Raw genomic sequence first — 19,569 nt, 5'->3', positions numbered from 1 at the left:
ACTCGCCTACAGGTTATATAAATAGGGAAACAACTGTCCATTGACAAATTTCTCGTTTGTATAAAACTGTCGCGTGGCGTATTAGTTGCTTAATGCATTCCTCACCGAGCTAATGTATATTCATTGATAAACAGACTGGATTAAAATCAGTCTCACAAAGTGAATCGAATGTTAAACACCCGCGATCGTCACGGACTAAAAAACAGTGGAGAAGGAAATATTTTTTAGCGCCATCTTGCCTCGTAACTTCTAATTCGTCAGTGTCTGTGAATGGATTTGTCATAACTGTTTTATGTTATTTTGTTCCTTGATTTCGACTTAAATTATATAGTACATTAAATTTCCATATACGTTACGGTGAGTAAAATGTTCCACGTTCGGTTCGAAATTAAATCTATAGAAACAGATTATCGTTACGTACGTAATTAGAAATGGTATATTATAGCCTGTAGGATAAAAAGTATGTAAGTTTAATTCGGTTTCAGCGGTTTATTAGTATTCTAATAACGTTCCAATTGTGATGCACCGTTCTATTAATCTGTTTCCTCTATTTCATTCTATGTTAACCTGTACGCGAAACGGATTTTAAAAAAATGCAGTATAACGAAGTCACGCCCGAGCATGAGAAAGCATAGATAGAGTTTCGAAATTGACATATCACGTATTTTCATGGATTAGCCTTGCACCTAAGTCAGTGTACGTATATCTATTGTGTTAGTTACGCCTAGAAGATAGCCCATACAATTGTGCATGTTCCACGACGTTATTCCTTTAAATCTATTGGGAGAGATGATCATTTGATGTTCGTGTAAAGTATCATTGTCATTTTAGCGCACGTACGTGTGTCGATGGCTTTGGGCGATTTAAACTTTCAAACAATGCAAGGAAGTGTTAAGTGATGGATTCTTTTATGCATGAAAAAAAAACAAAAATGGATACTATATGCATATTTTAAGAAATGAAAACAGCACATTGGTTTATCGTATTCAAAGAATGTGAAAGATTAATATTTTCTACGAAAATATCACTGTAATATTGACAATTTTTTTTGTATATGTCTATGTGTAAATGTAATATAATGTTTTTTTTACTTTCATGATTATGATTCTTGCCACACAAAATTGTTGACATTTACATTCTGAGTTTATTAAAAGCAATAAAGTTCATATAGAAAAAAGGAATCAATAATTTCACGGTCATTCTCTCTTTCATAGTTATAATACCTTCTAAATGTCTTAAGGAAACCATATAATGACAATGCTAAACATACATGCAAATAGAAGTACATACAGTATACATATATGTAAATAATTCCATTAAAGTAAATTGTCATGTGACATAAAAACAGTTTATAAGAAGTTTCTAAAGCATACATAGCACTATTATTTATTTTGTAAAAGCTATGTAGCACGTAGATAGTGATAAGATAAGACACAAGCGAGACAATGTTAAACGGCAGATAACCAATATTTTCTTATTTTTCAGTTTAATAGCACAGCTTTTTTGAGCAGGAATTTGAATTCTCCAATTCGTCAACGTAAGTAGCTTTATTTTTTCTCATCATTGCATGCAGCCTATTGTTTTTTAAAAAAGAGTAGTGTTTGGTTCAATTTGTTTTTTCTTCCAATATAAAATCTTTTTTCCTCATTGATTTCTATTTTAATTTCTTTTATTATTCAAATGCTTGAAAGAGATATTATTATAAAGAAGTAGTTTTAATGATTAATCGAGTATCTCACACGTGTCACAGAAATAAGAAAATTTTAATAAATATTGTTAATATTGCACATAAAAACTGCAACTCTGATGTCTTGTCAGAATGCTTTATTAAAGGGCATGGCTTGTATACAGAAGCCTACAGCAGTTTTCAATACAAATGATATATAGACTGTACAAAATTTTAGAGATTTCATTTCATTTTTAATTAATTGAAGTACAATTTTTTATATAATCACACTTATATTTTAAGGAATTATATAAGCTCGTAATCTTTTCATAATCTTATATTCTTTTCATGTTTCTTTTAAGTTTGTTGCATACATTATTATGTGCAGCCATGCCAGGCCTTGATTTATATTATATTATCAGTGTGTGTTTTTTATTTTACATGATAATAATTTTTGTTTACATAATATAATCTCTTTTTACATACAGTTATTAGTTTTTATATACAAATACTTATTCCAATTGTTATTTAATATTGTTCACATGAATATATCTAGTGGTGAAAATCGAATCAATTATAAATAAAGGATTGTTTCGAAATACAATATTGACAGCAACAATCGATGAAGTTCGAATTCCTCTTTTTAAAGTTTTATTAATATTATTTTTGTAATGACAAATATATTTGCAATATACAAAAGTTTTTCAAGTCTTGGATATTTTCTTATGGTGGTCAATTGCATTTATGTAATTGTTAAATGTGTAAAAAGGAAGATCACATGGAATAATTATTTCATATAAATTGAGACGATGAATACCTTGTATTTTTCTTCTTTTTTTACTGTTGGTTGTAAACTATGGTTGTAATATTAATTATTCGTACAAAAAAAATGGTATTATTTTCAATCCAATGTTTCTATAACTAAACTGTCTTGTACAAAATATTTTTAAAAAGCTATCCTCAGCTAAAACAAGTGTTCTTATCTACTAATAAACATGAGTTGTGCCTATTTACTTTATCATAAACATTTTTCTATCATGTTATTGTTTATACAGTATAGTAAAAATTATATCAGAACTTTTTAGTAATATTGCATATATTAAATTGTTATTGTATATGTATTTGCTTCATATGCTTATAATGTATAATACAGTAGAAAAACAAAGAATGCAGTATTCTGTGCAATATCTATTTGCATAATAATTATAGTAATCCTCATTTTAAAATTCTATTGAAAGTGCCCCCAATTAGTTGTATTATCCCTTACACATTAAATGAGAACTCATTCATAATTGACAGGTAAATGTAATAAATGTTTCTTATTTATTTATCGATACTATCTAATAGTTTAGGATTTTATTGTGTGATTCGAAAAGTGTTTGGGAGTTTTCTATATTTGTGGACAAGAAGTAGCTTCATCAACGACACCAGCCATATTTCATATGCCAACAATGGCTATGCAGAAGGTAAAGTTCATTAACTGACCACAGTTAACAGAATAACAAATGTTATTACTTTACTAATCAATTATATCATTAGAAAATGTTTAAAGAACAAATAATGTAGATAAATGTTTTGCGAACCACATTAATTAACAATATACAGGATGTTTATAAGAATCACTTATGCTTTTGTCCTAGGAACAAAAAAAGAATCAAAGATGAAGCTTCTCGGATGTAAAAAATATTATATTATTAGAACATATAACTAAATTAATTATAATAGTATAACACCCTGTATATATACCAAAAAGAAAACAAGAATTATAGTGTTTAGCAAAGATTTTTGCACATACCTGAAATCATTCATATTTTATTTTTTGCAAAATTTTAGAATAATAATAAGTTCTGCACACATTATGCAAGTTAGTATTGCATCAAGCATTATTTATAAAAAATCTTTAATGTTAAGTTTTTTATGTGAAAGTATTTTTTTAACATTTGTTATGAGACAGGTTGTGGAGGAAATTTTCTTTCAAAATGGGTTATCATGATAATACAAATTGCAGTTTATATATAAGAGTGTACAATATAAAAATACTGATTTCATTAAAACTTTTTAATCTTGGGTTTATACATTTATATAGGCACATCTCAAAATAAATTAATCTGCTTTGGAGTTTTATATTTAGCGTGTTCCGTAGTGGGCAATACAACTACACAGATATTTATTCTGCACACAAAAATAAATCACAAATGTATAATAAAATTTGTTTATTTGAAGTCTTGATTTTGAGAAAATTGAGTTGGAAAGTTAACTGTTCTCAGTTTACAAATTATTCTGTACATTACTGATTCCCACAGTTTATAACTAAGTTAAATAAATTATCAAAAAAGTGTACAGTTTCTTTTATTGCATATGTTTTACTATCAAGTACAAGAAAAATAAGTAGTGTATTGCAATTTTTGAAATAGGGGCGCTTAAATTAATTTGCAGAGAAATAATTTTTGATCATTTTCTTAGAAATAAAGTATTGCGTGAAAGATTTTATTCTTTCTGTACTACCCACCCTGAGACTCTCTACAGAAATATAAAAAATGATTTATTGCATTATTTGTTGCATTCTTTTTATTGGGGTTCAATTACTGAAATAATTTTTAAGTTATAATATAATGTCACATATCTCTAGAAGAAAGAGCAACACTACAGTGGATCTTTTTACTTTTGTATTAGTCACACTTTTACTTTAACTACTTTCATCCATATTACCACTAACCAAATAGAAAGTAGCAATACGTTGATTTGGTAAAAGTAGATTAGTATAAAGACACTTTATGATGAGTTTTCTGCTTTTTTACTAATGCATATTTAGTCGCATGGCTTTAGTATGGAACAACTGCCCATATTTATTACTAGCTTTTATTTAGAACCTTTTTTCAAGTAAGTGTAATTTATGTAACAGATGTTTCAGTTATATACTAAACTATTAGTCTATATTAAAATTAATTTAAATTAATGTGAATGCTTATGGTGATAAGTATGGGCTTCTAAAAGAAATATGAATATCACTATCTACTTGTAATGTATAGTGATAATCTTTTAGATGAGAAGACAAGGTCAAGACGTCATGCAGGTGAATTTGGCGGGTATTAGGCGAGATATTGTTAATCTTGCTCATAATTATAGCAATGCTCAGGTAATTAAGTAGTAATTTAGTATATTGTATTTTATTCTTGTTTGTACAATTGTTATATCTATTATAAAATTAAATACTTATTGTGTACATAGAAAGCTGTACGTAAAGCTACCAGCAATGATCCATGGGGTCCAAGCAGTACACTTATGGCAGAAATTGCTGATTTAACATATAATGTGGTAGCATTCACTGAGATTATGCAAATGTTATGGAAGAGACTAAATGATCACGGAAAAAATTGGCGGCACGTGTACAAAGCTTTAGTTCTTTTAGAATATCTCATTAAAACAGGCACAGAAAAAGTTGCACAGCAATGCAAAGAAAATATTTTTGCCATCCAAACACTGAAAGGTAAATAATTTTATCCTCTGTAATATAAAATTTTAATATATTTTATATTGATGGTTTAAGTAAAGTCTAATTTTTTATTCCTTTTACAGATTTTCAATATATGGAAGGGTCTAAGGACCAAGGTGTAAATGTGAGAGAAAAAGCAAAGCAACTAGTGGCCTTATTAAAAGATGATGAAAGATTAAGAAATGAGAGAGCTAGAGCGCTGAAAGCAAAAGAAAGATTTGCACAATCAGTTAGTGGATTTGGTAGTGATGGTTTAGATGCTATGTCACCTGTGAGCAGTGATGTAAGTATGAAAATCAAGATATTTAATGATAATAAAAATGCTTTAAAACAATAGTTCTTTCTTGGTCTAGTTTCAGGATTGGGAACCATGTCGTCTAGGATCCGAAACTGCAACTAGACGTATGAACACATATTTATTAAAAGCTTACTTGTTAAATTTTTTTGCTAATATATGCGCATATGTACTGACTAATTGAAATTCATGCATTTCTCAGCTGAATTGGAAGCTGCAAGGCCACAAACGGTAGGTGAAGAAGAATTACAACTACAATTAGCTTTGGCAATGTCGAGAGAAGAAGCGGAACAGGAAGAACAAAGAAGACGCAGCGACGATGTCAGACTGCAACTAGCTCTTAGTCAAAGTCAGCAAGATTTTAAGTTAGTAGAAACTATTTTATGTTTGTCTTTTAATTGTTAGGCATTTAATGTCTCTTCTTATTTAAATAATTTAAATAATTTATTACTTTCAGAGCCCCGCAAACTGAGAAACAAAGTCATATGCTAGATTTGTTGGATGTAAATTTGGAAGAAGCATGTGGATACAACGTAAAGACCGATCCTTGGGGTGTACCAATTACGCCGCCACCACCAAGACCACAGGTATGTTACTTAAGAAATGCTCGTTTGGTTTGTGTATTTGCTTATTGCATCATAACACAATGTCGTATACTCTTTGCATGTTATACAACAGTCTTTGGATTTGTCTCAATTATTTCTATACAAGGTATGTTTCATTATCTCAAGAAACATTGCGTCTATTAAGTTGTAATATATTAAATATTGGAAAGATTTTCACATTTTCTTATTGACAAAGGTATCTTAATTACAGATAAATGTGTATTTCCTTTAATTGCAAAAAACAAACATTTTATATTTTATTAAAATTTGTTAAAGAGATATTTTTATTAGATATGTGTTTTTTTTAATTCTACAGCCGCAGAACGATCCATGGGGTGTTCCTACAACAAGTAGTACATCGCCCGCAGTAGATCCATGGACTCCTGTTCCGTCTCAAAGACCAAGTAAGATTTGTTGAAAAAATCCTGTCAGGTACGAAACGTAATCTATAATTTTATGGCGATCAATTTATAATTTGATTTTAGCAGCTGCGATTGATCCATGGCGAGCACCCCCATCATCGCCTGTAACAGTTACAACTTCACCTAATGCAGATCCTTGGTCACCAATACCTTCTACCACTACTACTGAAGCAAATGCAAATAAAAAGCAGGTAATACGTTTCTCTTTTTAACTATCACCAGTACTGAACAAAAAGTATAAGCTTCCATGGCTTGACATTACACAATTACTACTACTATAAGTTGGTTAAAAAATATTTCGACTATAAACCGTGTCTTTTTTTGAAGAATGTTTCGCAACAACGTTTTGTAAACAAACAGGAATAATTTCTATAATCGGTCACAGTTAATATCCAAAGGATTTAACAATGATAACTACGCTTCTACTATATTTATCCATATTTATAACGAATTGATGCGGTTATTTCGAAATAATTCAGGCCGGTCGGGAAGGTGTGACATCTGTTTCTCCATCTTTCAACAATCCAACTTTAACGCAGAACATTGGTTTCGAAGCACAATCACCGCAGAATATAGGATTCAATTTGCCTACAACTTCGAACTCTACTTTCAATACAACTACTAACGGTTTCAACGGTGCTGGGCCTAGTCTCAACGATTTCGCTATTGGAAATCAGAACAGTTCTGCAGTCAGTCCACTGAGTGATTTAGATGAATTCGATATAATTACTAACAGAAATAAGCATGGAACTAGTCTGCAAACTGCAAATAACGGTATCTATTAGTGAATTGTTGTTATTCTTTCACTGTTATGTTTATACTTATTCTATCTCTAAATATTTATCATGCAGGAAGTACACTATCGCCAGATCCATTTGATTTGGGGAGCATAGCCGAAACTCTTCCAACGAGTACAGGAGCTGTTAAGAAAACACCGCAATCGTTCCTTGGAGAAAACTCTGCTCTTGTTAATCTTGATAATCTTGTCAGTACTTCTACGATTAAATCAACAACGCCTACACCACCAGGTGATATTTTTAAAAATAATATTTATTAGTATTATTTAGAATATACTTATTCAAGTATTATATACACACAAGATTTAGAATATAACTTTAAAATACAAATACTAAGTATTATAATTAATATAATTAAGACTCATTATATGTATGTGTATCAAAATTATCTTAAAAATCGTTCTGTTACGGTTAGATTGAATTACTATAATTTTAATCGAAAGTACTACGACTTTTATTGAATACAAATTTGATACAAACTGATAATCTATTACGTTGTTTGTAATATATTTTATCTATAAAACAGCATTTCGTTGGAAATAAATTCGTGAGTACTCGCAAAGTGATCAGTAATAAAGCATGAGTGCATGGATCAAATGCTGTGCTCGATTATAGTATTGAAGTTGCATTTTGTTAGAGATTTTCTTTGCAACGAAAAGTGATGATGTATTAAAAACTTAAAAATAATATTATATATGTTGTAAAAGTGAAATTTGAATTATGTTTTTCCAATTAATATTTAACATATTCCGTACCGTGTTATTTTCGGTTTGATTATTTACAATTATGGATAATTTATTTACGTTTCCTGTTCGTCTATTCTTCGTTCGTTTATTTATATTATTTATTTGTTTGTACTTGTATGTAATACATCAACTAGTAATCGATGAATGTGTCGCATGAACCGCTGATGGTAGAGCACACGGAACGGAACATGTTAGTTATTACAGTTAAATCGTTTAGACTAATATTAGTAAATATTTACAGCAACCATATCATACTCAGCAAATCCATTTGCGGCGGCAACAGCACCACCCCGTCCTTCAATCAATCAGATTCGACAAGATCCTTGGGTAGCGAATACAACTACTACTGCGAATCCGTTCCTCTCGTAGCGTGGTGATTATTGTTGAAGATGTCAGTCGAAAATTAAGAGCACTGTGGTCTAAAAAGTATTCGAGATTTTTAGCGTAACCCTGTACGGTATAAGTTTCTCGCTTGTGAGTAAAATAGCTTTATTCGAGGATACAAATGGCAAAGAAGTAACAGACAATGTCTGATTAAAGTCAAATGTTTATTTTTACAAACGTTTTAGTGTTTGATTTTTTTTTTATCTTAATCTTGTGACAAGAAGAAGTCGAAGAAAACGCAGTATAATCCATTCAAATCATTGATGAAAATTCTCAAGCATGCAATTAACAATTTATTCTTATGTGTCGATTAAAAAATCTATGAAACATTTATTTCTACTTCTCTTTATTGTATAAAAGTATTTATTACTTATGCTTTATTGTGTATCAGTGGTGATTGAGGACTGTTTATTATGGGAAGATAATATACAGAGTGTTTCGTTTAAATGAGTATGGTGGAATATTTCGTAAAGTATTGAGGTTAAAAAAAATGTTCTGTCGAAAGTTGTTTGATGTACGATATTAATGTTATTTTCATAACTAGATAGGAGGTTTCAAGATCAAGTTATTTTTTTTAAATTGAAGTCATATATTTTTTCTCCTATAATCTAATAAAGGATTTTAAGACGAATTCAGCGATTTGCTATATGATATTATTCTGTTCTATTATTAATCTCTTTTGTACGAAGAAGATTCAAAATCAAAGCTATTAATGTAAAAGGCATAAGGTATGATGGTCTCTTATTTATGATTTAGTAATCAGAATAATATGTAGCACATCGTTGAATTTGTCTCAAAACTCTCTATCAAACCATAGGGAAAAGATATATAATTCCATTTAGAAAAAAAACAATTTGATCTTGAAATCTTTCTCCATCTATCTCATTATAAAAATAGAATATAATATAAAATAACTTTTGTAAGAACATTTTCTTTCAGACTTCACTACCTTAAGAAATATTCCATCGTACTCGTTTAAACGAAACACCCTGTATAAACAAATGAAGTAAAAAAAAAGAAACTCTAAAATGTAGATTATATATTTCAATTTTGAACGCTTAATCGCTCCCAAGGTATAACTAAATTTTATAAAGACCTTTTTCCATTTGTAGTATATTTTTTAAGTGCTATTAATAAATTTTTAACGGGAAATCACTGAATAAGATTTTCCTCGTGCTGTGGACTATAAAATATAGATCAATGTCAAGATAATTTTTTTTGTTTTGTATTTATATACATACATGTTTTTCTACAGCTAACGAGATCGTGAGACTGTAATATGGTGGTTCACAAAAGTATATTATATCGAACAGGGTTCTTTGGTTTATGTTATACGTTTAACGTAACATGTATTGATTGTGATTCGTAAAAGGATATTCGTGTTGTGGCATGTTCTTTTATGATTAACTCATCTTAACAAGAGATGTATGCTAGTACTGCAATATGTCGTTTGCTATTAGTTTATTGTGTTTAAATATCACCTTGGATTACTTGCAGACGAGACAACAGAGTGGTTTTATGGATGAAAAAGTAATTATATCATCTTCTATAATGCCGTTAATGTACACACACACGTATGTACAAGTTAAATTTAGTTACAAAATCTAATGCATTTGGTTTGGATGGTTACCAATGAATATTTGCGTAGACCTTATGCACTGCAGACAAACAAACACAGCCGTAGCTAAATATGCATTTTCTATCGATGAGAAATCTGTGCAATCTACTGTCTCACGAAAATTGACCATCAATTTCTGATGGTTACACTGTTTCTTTTTTATGGGTGTTCTTAGAAATGTCTAAAAGAAATTCTTTAACGCGGTGTCTTTATTTGTTCGACTGTCAGATTTAATGAACCAAGATAATCTGTTAATGTAAAGGTGTAACAAGAAGTGCATTAGCTTTCTTTGTACGCAAAACAATTTACAATTGTACCTTGATTTATATAAAGAAAAGAGATTGTAAATAAGTTACAGCATATCGTTCCCCAATTGTCAAGTCTTTTTCTTCTACACTCATTAAATATTTCAAAAGTGTAGAATATTCTAAATAAAATCTAAAAGTTTTTTGAATATCCTCTTAGTAATTTTCTATTTTTCGGGGATATTATTGCTGAGTTTATTGTTTTATATGTATTGTGAATATTTACCAGATTTTTAAGGCTATCATTGCGACTCTGTAGAAGGAAAGTACTATTCACTTTGTTAAGGTGATTGTTAATAATTAATTAATGTATTTATTAGTGACTTTTTAAACAGCTACTTTGCTGATAGTCTTAAAGTGTGAATTCAGCATTTCCTTATTAAATTTATATCCAGGCATTTTACAATTTTATACGAGAAAACACTTTCATACGTTTAACGATTGGCAAAGGGGAACTGTATTTGTCTGCTTGTCCTAAGTAAATTAGACATGAATTGCACGATTAAAATTTTGCTAAGTGAACATTGCTTAAATAATTCCAACTGTATTATTCTTCGTTAAATTAATAACTTCTGTTTTATTATGCATTTCAACATATTTGCTTATATGATTAAAATTGTATATTTAATACATATTTATCCAGGCGTTCGCGAAATAATGAGATTAGAATTGTATATCATGGGATTCATGTTACTTAATTCAAAGTTGAAGTTACAGTAATTTCATTATCTACTCTGCTTTTATTTAAAAAACGTTGTTGTGTTTATTATATTTAATATTTTACTATTATCATATATTTTTAGATATTTTTCATTCAGTTTAACAAATGAATAAGATATGGTTTTGTAATATGGAGATAAAAATTATTTATTTTTCTATAACTCTATGAGATATACGACTTTTATTTTTTCGCGAACACTGGAACACTGTTTAGTTTTTAGAGTTGGTGTAAGTGCAAAGAAAATTTGAAGGACATTTATGAATGAAATTATATATTTTAGTAGATTATATTATTATTATTATTATTATTATTATTATTATTATTATTATTATATATTATTATTATTATATATTATTATTATTATTATTATTATTATTATTATTATTATTATTATTATTATTATTATTATTATACAAATAAATGTAAAAATTTTTAATTTTTCTGATTAAATATTTAATTTGAAAATCCCTTGTATATCTTTTTAACAGTTAATTCTAGTCAATGATGTCAGAATATAATTGTAAAATTCCACTTAAATAGTAAATCCTATTACTTTCAGTTACGAAGTTAAATAACTTTTTTAAAATGGTATGGAATATGAAATTAGATGGTAAGATAGTATAAGTAAACAATTTGTATGTTTTTATATCTAGGAAAGAGGGAAGAACAAAGCAAAAATATATATGCACATGTAAATTATTTTATTTTATAAAGATGCTTCGGTCGAAGAACTTATAGTAACCGGAGGAAGAAAATACGATCGAACTTGACTATGTAACTGTGCTATTTCAGGATCTTCCCTTTCTAAAGTTCTTAGTAATTGTGCAAATTGAACTGTACCTATAAATTAAGAAGGTAATAAATTATTTAAAAAAACTTTCATACAATAGTTAACTGTAACTGTTAAAGTAAAAAAACAGTAAACATTCTACCTTCCCGTCCTTCTGGAAAACCATAATTTTTTATAACATCCATCTGAATCTGCACAACAATCGGAAAAATAAACTGCATCATTTTTAGCATTTCATTTCCAGAATTTTCTTTCGCTTCTGCTAGTTTCTGAGTATTTTCTGGAGTATTCAGTGCTGTTAAAACATCGGTTAAGACAGCTAAAAGAGATTTTTTAGTTTATCACAATTGATAAGAACAGTATTCCAAAATTATATAGTAAAAATGTTAAATACCTTTTGCAATATCTGGAGTAAAGGCAGGTAGATCAGTCATTGTAAAAAGAATTTTGTACAATTTAAATGTGCAATGAAAATGACAGAATAAACTTGAATTATACCTAATCTTTTAGATAAATAGATTAAAGAGGTAAAATGCTTGTTTTGTAAAACTTTTTACTTCTTCTGGAAGTGTTTCATTTTATAAACATATGTTATTTATTTCTTTTGTAAACAATCTTCTTTTCATTCTTTAAATAGTTACTTTTTTTCTGTTTTTGTTAGTCATAAACACAGGTTATGTTGTTAGCATTCACTTGGAATATGTCAAAATCAGTGACAGCTCGCCATTGTGGAATAGCAGCACCCCCTATTTCCTTTTTTCCACACTTCTTAATAGTATCAATAAGATTTAATATAATGAGTTCTTTAATTCTTTCTTTATACTTATGCAATATGTAGTTTTTAAGTTTAATGTCAATAGCTATTCCCCAGTTTATGAAAAAGGTACAAAAATCTTTGTATAGAATTGTACATTTCATAATTTAAATGTTACGGTGTTCTGCTGTTATGCGTATGCACACGTAGGAAGCTGCGCACGACGTTGCGCGGGAAAGAGAGCACCGTCGGTCGCGCAGTACTGATTTTAACGTGTTGGAGGGAGGTCATTTTTTTTTTTACTCTGCGTGTGTGTGTTTAAAAATAGGAATAATACACTGAAGAAATAAGATTTTATCAAGTGTCTGAACAAATTTGCTTCTTATAAATGTTTGTTTCCTTTTACGCAATTTTAAAACAGAAGTTATATATTTAAAATTGGCGATATCTAGGTTAAGTTGCGTCATCAAAGAATGTGACGTTTGACTTTTATTTTCTGTCCTAGTCTGGTGAAGCGTGAGCATATGCGTGAACTTTTCAGATATTATATTTAATTTATACGTGCATTTCGACATTTATTTTGTTCTTATATTTGTTTAACGTTTGTTTATTTCTCTTTAATAAAAATCCATAACCTAAAAGTGAACACGTGGCTCGCATAAATCTGCGAAAAATCTTTGGTAGTAGTGCAAGAAATGAAACTTATATAAATAATTTGTTCTAACAAATTATTTATATAAGTTTCGTAGCTTCTGAAGGCTAAAGGGCTATTAGATTATGCCTTAGGAAAAGTCATTCCCCCGGGAAATCAATGTACAGTGCAAAAGGCATTTTCTTTTGCAAACGACAATAAAATACTGCTATAAGGGTACTTTAGGAATAAATCGTTGATATACTAAAAGAAACCGTAGTGTCACAATGAAAATTTTATTTAACGATAAGGTATAACAATGATTGACCATGATATAGTTGCAGACTATTCATTGTGTAAGAATGTTGGTTGAAAACTAAAAAGCTACTGCTTTCCTTCCTCGTTAATGTCACATTCTTTAGACTTGGTAGCAAAAGGATATGCCGCCACTACAGTGGTCGCCAATGTACATATTTCATTATTTAACATGTTCCGTGTCAAGTCGTTTATGCTTGACTTTTCAATCAAGCTATTTGATGTTTTGACTACAAATTGACATATTTTCACACGATATTTCATTGTATCATCAACTTATAAGTAATTATGTTGTTCAGTATAGTTGTCACATGGTATATCATATTCTTTTAGTGAAAATACATTCTGCGGACTTAAATTTGTTATAAAGTATATGTTCTTAGCGAATTAAATAAATATCTCAGAGTATACCACTAATGATACATATAGCCTGAATGGAAAGTTTAATGTCATTTATGGTACACATGGCATGGAGCTTGTTATAGACAACAAGTGAGGAAAATATATCCTCATATATGTCACGAGTCAAGATAGCAGTAAGTAATCTGAGAGAAGCTGAAGTAGAAGCAAAGGATGAAGATTACAAGAAAAAGAATAGACGAAGTCAGTAGAAACTGGGATGAAGAATTAGTTTTCTCATAAGTTATGGATTTCAAGGATTAAAGTCATTAAGGTTGCATCTATGAACAAGAAGGTGAAACGATACTGGTAGCATATGTAGATGATATTCTTATTTTTTTGTACAGGACAACAGAAATTGATAAAGTTGTAAAAAAGATTTCTAGAAAATATGAAGCTAAGGACCCAGAAGAAATTAATTATATATTAATCCTTTGCCGTATTTTGACGAGTCTGACTCCTGATAACAATTTTGACCTAAATATGAATATCAAGAGTGAGACTCGTAGAAACAAATGCATATAGCTATATAACAGATACCCGTACGTCAACTTCTATTGTGATTGTTTCGCTTGAGCTCGGATTTCGTGCAGCTAAATGGTACGGCAAGGAGTTAAAACAAAAACATTACAAAATATTAGAACAAGAATCTAATGATTGAACGTTCTGTACTTATGTATGGACAAGTGGCATTGTTTGCGTGGTCGGCAATATTACACTTTACACGATTCTCGTGTAATAATAAAGGTTTATTTGTCGATTTTTTTCATTTGCGAGTATTTCTTGTGTCTCTTTATGAGAAACCGTGTCGATATGGTGAATCACTGAACGCAAACAATGCACGAAAGGCTAGGAAATAGAATGGTGGAACAACAGGTTGTTCCGTGCAAATGAAAGTACGATTTTTTTTATCGAAGTGGCAGCGGTTTAATTAAAACGAACAACAACGAGAAATCAGAATCAATCGCTAAACGATAAGAATTATTGTACCGTCTACATTATGCGTCCAGTGATAGAGGAGGTACTCGTATGATGTACGAGCTTTGTGACGCCTCGAAATTCTCCGAGTTCTTGGAGGAATTTAATTAAACATTCCACGCGTCTGGAATTTTGTGGTCACCTCGTCCTCTCTGTACTGAAACTCCTTTTAATGAGTTTCACCGTTTGAATCTCGATACTTAAGCCAACGCCGCATCAACGGTACATCGACCCTCGACCTTTGTTCTAGTTCTTTGCCCTTTACTTTGAATTTAGACTCTTTTTTAAGGATATCGGCGCATTTAATCGGGATAAATCAGCTAGAGTAGAAACTGAAATCTTTCCACAAGTTCCTCCTCTAGCGATGTTATGTCTGCATAAGAGATCGTTCTTGGATGAAATCTTTGTTCGCAGTGGCTCTCAATTTTTCTTTCCACCGCCTTTGAGCTAAAAAAATTTCTCAGTTATCCTTAAAGCGGTTTGAATATTTAGGAAAAGAAGAAAAAATAGTGCGAATTTAATGCTTAGTTGTCTCTAATGCGTAAGTTTAGTTAATTTAGAAAATGAAATATTATTGCCAGTTTGAGAACTGCTGCACCAGGATCTTCTGAAAGATTAATCCAAGATATCGGCTCTTCTTGTACGAAGACTCGAGCGAACAGCCAAGAATAAAGAAAATGGCCAACTGCAGATAAGAAGCTGCAGTTTTAACCCTCAAAGCGTAACCTTGTAAGATTTTATCCCGAGCTTTCTTTTAAGAGAAGTTTCTACAGAGGAACGGAGCGAAAGATTGCGCCTGTCGGTCTATAAACTAGATAGGGAAATTTGCAAAAATTTTAAAAAGATTATTGCTTTAGGAATTCGCGATTACGGTCGTTTAATTGCTTCTGAGGAAGTATGGAAAGGTGTTAATGGTGATGAATGAAAAGACACGTGTAGGTATCGTTTACGCATTTATTACAAGAGAACGAAACTTGGTTTTTTTTTGGTCCGAAAATCAGAGGTGAGTTTGCGTAAAGATGCGTCTTTCGTACATATTTTGCTTCCATGCGTTTTGATTAGTACAGTAATGAGTATTTAATACTTGAACAGCCACGTGTAAGTATGCGTACTGTTGCGAGGCGAAAGTATTCCAACTGTTCCTGTTATTGGCGCACAGCCGATCGTATGAATCTAATACAGTTCGAAGATTAGAAGCTTCGAAACTGTTATCTGTTCAGAAAGTTCATAATTTCGCAGTTTAACATTTTTTAAAATTAAATCGATCGTTTTATACTTGGAAGGAGAAACGATATTCAACGTGACTCGAAGCTTTTTTGTGATTGATCCACGCATCGAATGTTCATACATGCTTGGTATAATGGTGTGCCATTTCATTTCATACGAATAAGTTAACTATATACACGTATACCATATTTGGTTCGTATCGGCTTTGACAATCATGCGTAAATAGAATCCAAGTGTCACGAACAGTCGACCACTTCGGCAACCGCTACAACAGCTAAACGCTAACGGCGTCCTAAGGAATATTCGATCACTTTATCTCAAAGGAAATCGTCTCGAGACGTTGAAATTATTCGTTCCTCGGATCTTAAGACAAAAAATTGCTCGGTGAAACAGGTTTCTCGGTGCGACGATTGAACGAAAAGGAAAAGATTTAATTGCTTCGTGTAATTGCAAGAGTACGAATGGTCGACTGTTCTGATAGCGCACCAAAAAGCTCGGAAAGTTATCGCGAGAACGATCTATTCTTCGTTCCAGTCGCAATTAGGTGGAACCCTACCCCCGTTTCCCGATCGATGTCGATTGTACCTTAATTTAATAATATATTTGTTACTTCCGGGACGTTATGCTAGGGCTATTCCTTCAATTAATTAAGGCGAGCAGCGTGGTCGGTTTAAACGTTCCTTCTCATCGACGATCCTCACTCACGATTCTTTGCCCGTGTTACTTTCGTTATTCGCGACAGTTCCCTGGTTAAAGTAGAAGCGCAAGATTAGTTTACGTCTTTTGATACCGTGCAGACTTCTCTGTTTCCCCGTATAATTAACATCGTTTAAACATTTGTTTGCCAAACGACCTGCTAGAAGTAAAAAGAATAATGCTTGTTACACGGTGTCACGGTAATTTTTGCGTCTCGCTTGGGAGGATCGTGTTCGTTCGCGAGGATCATCGTCCGAATCTAGACCCATTGTTTCAAATTCAGTTTCGAGAGGAGCTTGGTGTGATATCACTGAATGGAGCACGTCTTTCTGGTGTCGGAGGTGCGTAGGGTGATCCTCGATCCCGGCGCGTTGTTCTCATTCCCGGCTGCCAGGGAGCACGTTTTCGTCCTCATGATCATCAGGTCCGTTCTGATGCTTGGTCGGCGCACGTTGGGCGCCACGACGCCGCAAGCATCGCTCAGGCGTCGCTTTATACTCAAGGTGGCTTTGTGTCTCGGCTGGAAACAAATTGTCGCTCTTTTAGAGACTCGTAAGAAAGGGCCACTTGACGCGCAGGGCAAACTGTAACCGTTTCCGGCTGATATACCCTACGAACGCGCTCCTCCGACTCTCTCGTCTCGCGAGTGCACCAAACGCTCAATTAAAAATTCTTTGCTGTCTTTTCGCACTTTACTTCTTGCCGCCGAGATGATTACAATGTTAGCTGGATAGTATATTTGATTCGATCTAATTCTGATCGTATAATCGATCGTACAGTTTGCCCTCTCATTACTGTTTAATCGTTTGCTAATCTAATAGTATGTAATTGAAGTCTATTTACATGCGATTTCGAAGGTACTCAGCGCAAGCGACAGGGGATTGCCCGATCGTTTAGAAATTGTAATAAAATTTAGAAAACAATGGTCGCGATTCTTTACCTGCGATGGTGGTAGCATAGTCGGAGAACCGAAAGTCAGGGGGACCTTCCTGTGATGATTTGGCGCCATTTCCAATGGTAAGCCGGCCACCACGAATAGCTGATAAAAAAGCTCCTCCACGTGGTAGTTCCTTTTCGCGGATGCCTCGACGAAGACGCAGCAGTCGTCCTGACTGTTGCAATACTCTTCTGCCTCCTCGACCGTAACTGTTCTGTGGGATACGCGCAAAGTGTTTCTAAATCTTCTTTACGCCTCGAGCCGTGAAATACCATCGACGCGATTACATTTCTCTACGTTAACGAATTCATGCAGATGCATAGAAATGTACCAGCCCACGTACTTTACATCCTTATCGCATTTATTCCCGACGATGACCATAGGAACCTTCAAATTGAAGTGACTCTTGCTTCTGCTCTTCGTGGCGCTCTGGGTCGCGCTCACTTTAGTCTCCAGGATCGATTCTCGCAGTCTGATAGCTTCCTCAAAGGATTCCCGACAGTCCAAACTGAACACCACCACGAACAGGTCTCCTGCGTTACAAACGACTCGTTCAGCATGAAAATGTACAATCTTGTTCCATAAAATTGGAGGAGAAAAAATATTCGTAGCGTGTCGGTTTAACGAGGTCAGGACGGGCGTTCGTTACGAATGATCATGCAAATCTTCTTAACAACCCCTGTCTAATGCCACGTATAAAATAGTCGCAACTTCCTTATCGAAACTCCTTATGGAAGCGAAGACGTTTGTATTACAAAGCGCTTTAAACTCGCGCGCAAAAAAAGAAAAAAAAAATAAAGAATAGCATCAGCTTTCCCCCAGTATCGTTTATCCGAACATTCTGTTCGTTCGCATGCAAATTATTCAGAGTTCTGTTGAGCCTCGGGCCAGTTCTATTTTCGCATCATTCTTCCCAGTTTCGTAAGTCGCCCTACACGGGAGAAAAGTACACGGTTATAAATTGTACTATACAAAACAAGGAATTAGATTCTTGCCGCGAATAGCTAAATCCTATTCGAACGTTCTTTAACCGGAAAGGAGACAAAAAATGGTACCTTCTACTTTCCTCTGTAACTTGTAAGCGTAACTACCGCGGTAACTGTCCGTAAAAAAATGTTTTCAAATCTTTTTACTGTTATATAAATTTACTGAAACCGTTCTCGATTAATTCCATGCGAAGGATTGCATATTTATCATCGACGAGCACTACAACATGCAACTCGTCCAGGTTTTATGAATATTTATCGGAGCGTGCTTATTTTTATCGCGTCGAACATCGTACTCTGGTATTTCGAATGGTCCCCAGCTCGTAGATCGAGTTTTAACGAGTTTCTCTTCGGTGTAAAATCCTCGTGGAACAAAAGGAACTGGCGCCGGGAAATCGATCGGCTCGTTTGTCAACGGAGAAAGCAGATGGCCTCCGATCCAGAGCTTTTTCGGGTTCGCCGGGAGAAAGTTCGCGTGGGCGTTTCGCATAGGTTACGACCTCGGCAACAGTGTCATTAAAATGACAAAAACACTCTGGGACCTTGTTCCAGTTCTTTAAATCACAATGTAACTACTCCTAGCGTTCTTTTTTTTTCTCTTGCCTTCGCGTCTTTTATAGCTTCCTAAACACGTAGCGTGGCGATAAAAATTCGCAAATTTACCATCTTCCGCTTTGCGCGAAGAATTTTCAGAAGTGCAAGTTGAAAGAACGAAGAAGTTGTTTACTAAATAGTATCGAATTTCAGGAAACCATCTCATAGCGCTATTTTGTAAATTCTCTAAACAACATACCGTTGTTTGTT

General features: G+C 32.5%; 4 protein-coding genes across 19 annotated transcripts in view; 1 reads left to right on the top strand and 3 right to left on the bottom strand.

Moving 5' to 3' along the window:
• LOC143429400 (uncharacterized) overlaps window positions 1-19,569 on the bottom strand; it is a 381,903-nt gene that overhangs the window by 24,077 nt on the left and 338,257 nt on the right. The gene's annotated exons all lie outside the window — the stretch shown is intronic.
• On the top strand, window positions 28-8,589 carry Lqf (epsin homolog lqf). 14 transcript variants are annotated; one of them, XM_076904942.1, is made up of 17 exons: window positions 28-357; window positions 600-696; window positions 1,486-1,537; window positions 3,043-3,132; window positions 4,710-4,802; window positions 4,895-5,153; window positions 5,243-5,442; window positions 5,513-5,561; window positions 5,657-5,819; window positions 5,912-6,041; window positions 6,133-6,165; window positions 6,376-6,463; window positions 6,545-6,672; window positions 6,961-7,255; window positions 7,333-7,509; window positions 7,805-7,825; window positions 8,266-8,450. In XM_076904942.1, exons 4-16 carry the CDS (start codon window positions 3,109-3,111, stop codon window positions 7,819-7,821), a joined length of 1,656 nt encoding a protein of 551 aa, XP_076761057.1. In that variant the 5' UTR covers window positions 28-357; window positions 600-696; window positions 1,486-1,537; window positions 3,043-3,108; the 3' UTR covers window positions 7,822-7,825; window positions 8,266-8,450. The 14 variants fall into 14 exon arrangements, with proteins under 14 accessions (XP_076761057.1, XP_076761043.1, XP_076761045.1 ...); XM_076904928.1 differs by lacking the exon at window positions 7,805-7,825 and having other exon boundaries at window positions 29-357; window positions 8,266-8,589; XM_076904930.1 differs by lacking the exon at window positions 7,805-7,825 and having other exon boundaries at window positions 29-357; window positions 3,014-3,132; window positions 8,266-8,589.
• LOC143428881 (protein C10) lies at window positions 11,733-12,430 on the bottom strand. The gene is made up of 3 exons (XM_076904136.1): window positions 12,237-12,430; window positions 11,985-12,161; window positions 11,733-11,892 (listed from the first exon to the last, which is right to left on the bottom strand). Exons 1-3 carry the CDS (start codon window positions 12,274-12,276, stop codon window positions 11,759-11,761), a joined length of 351 nt encoding a protein of 116 aa, XP_076760251.1. The 5' UTR covers window positions 12,277-12,430; the 3' UTR covers window positions 11,733-11,758.
• The window catches only part of LOC143428891 (dexamethasone-induced Ras-related protein 1), a 44,827-nt gene continuing 41,430 nt past the window's right edge, over window positions 16,173-19,569 (bottom strand). For both annotated transcript variants that reach the window (XM_076904152.1, XM_076904151.1), the window contains 3 exons: window positions 18,123-18,312; window positions 17,783-17,993; window positions 16,173-17,362 (listed from right to left, as the gene is read on the bottom strand). In XM_076904152.1, coding sequence (XP_076760267.1) covers window positions 17,150-17,362; window positions 17,783-17,993; window positions 18,123-18,312 — 614 coding nt within the window. In that variant the 3' untranslated portion in view covers window positions 16,173-17,149. The remainder of the gene's footprint in view (window positions 17,363-17,782; window positions 17,994-18,122; window positions 18,313-19,569) is intronic.

This window comes from Xylocopa sonorina, chromosome 11 (assembly GCF_050948175.1).
Source record: "Xylocopa sonorina isolate GNS202 chromosome 11, iyXylSono1_principal, whole genome shotgun sequence".
Lineage (NCBI taxonomy): Eukaryota > Metazoa > Arthropoda > Insecta > Hymenoptera > Apidae > Xylocopa > Xylocopa sonorina.
Note: the sequence above shows the minus strand (reverse complement) of the source record. Positions and strands in the feature narration are given on the sequence as shown.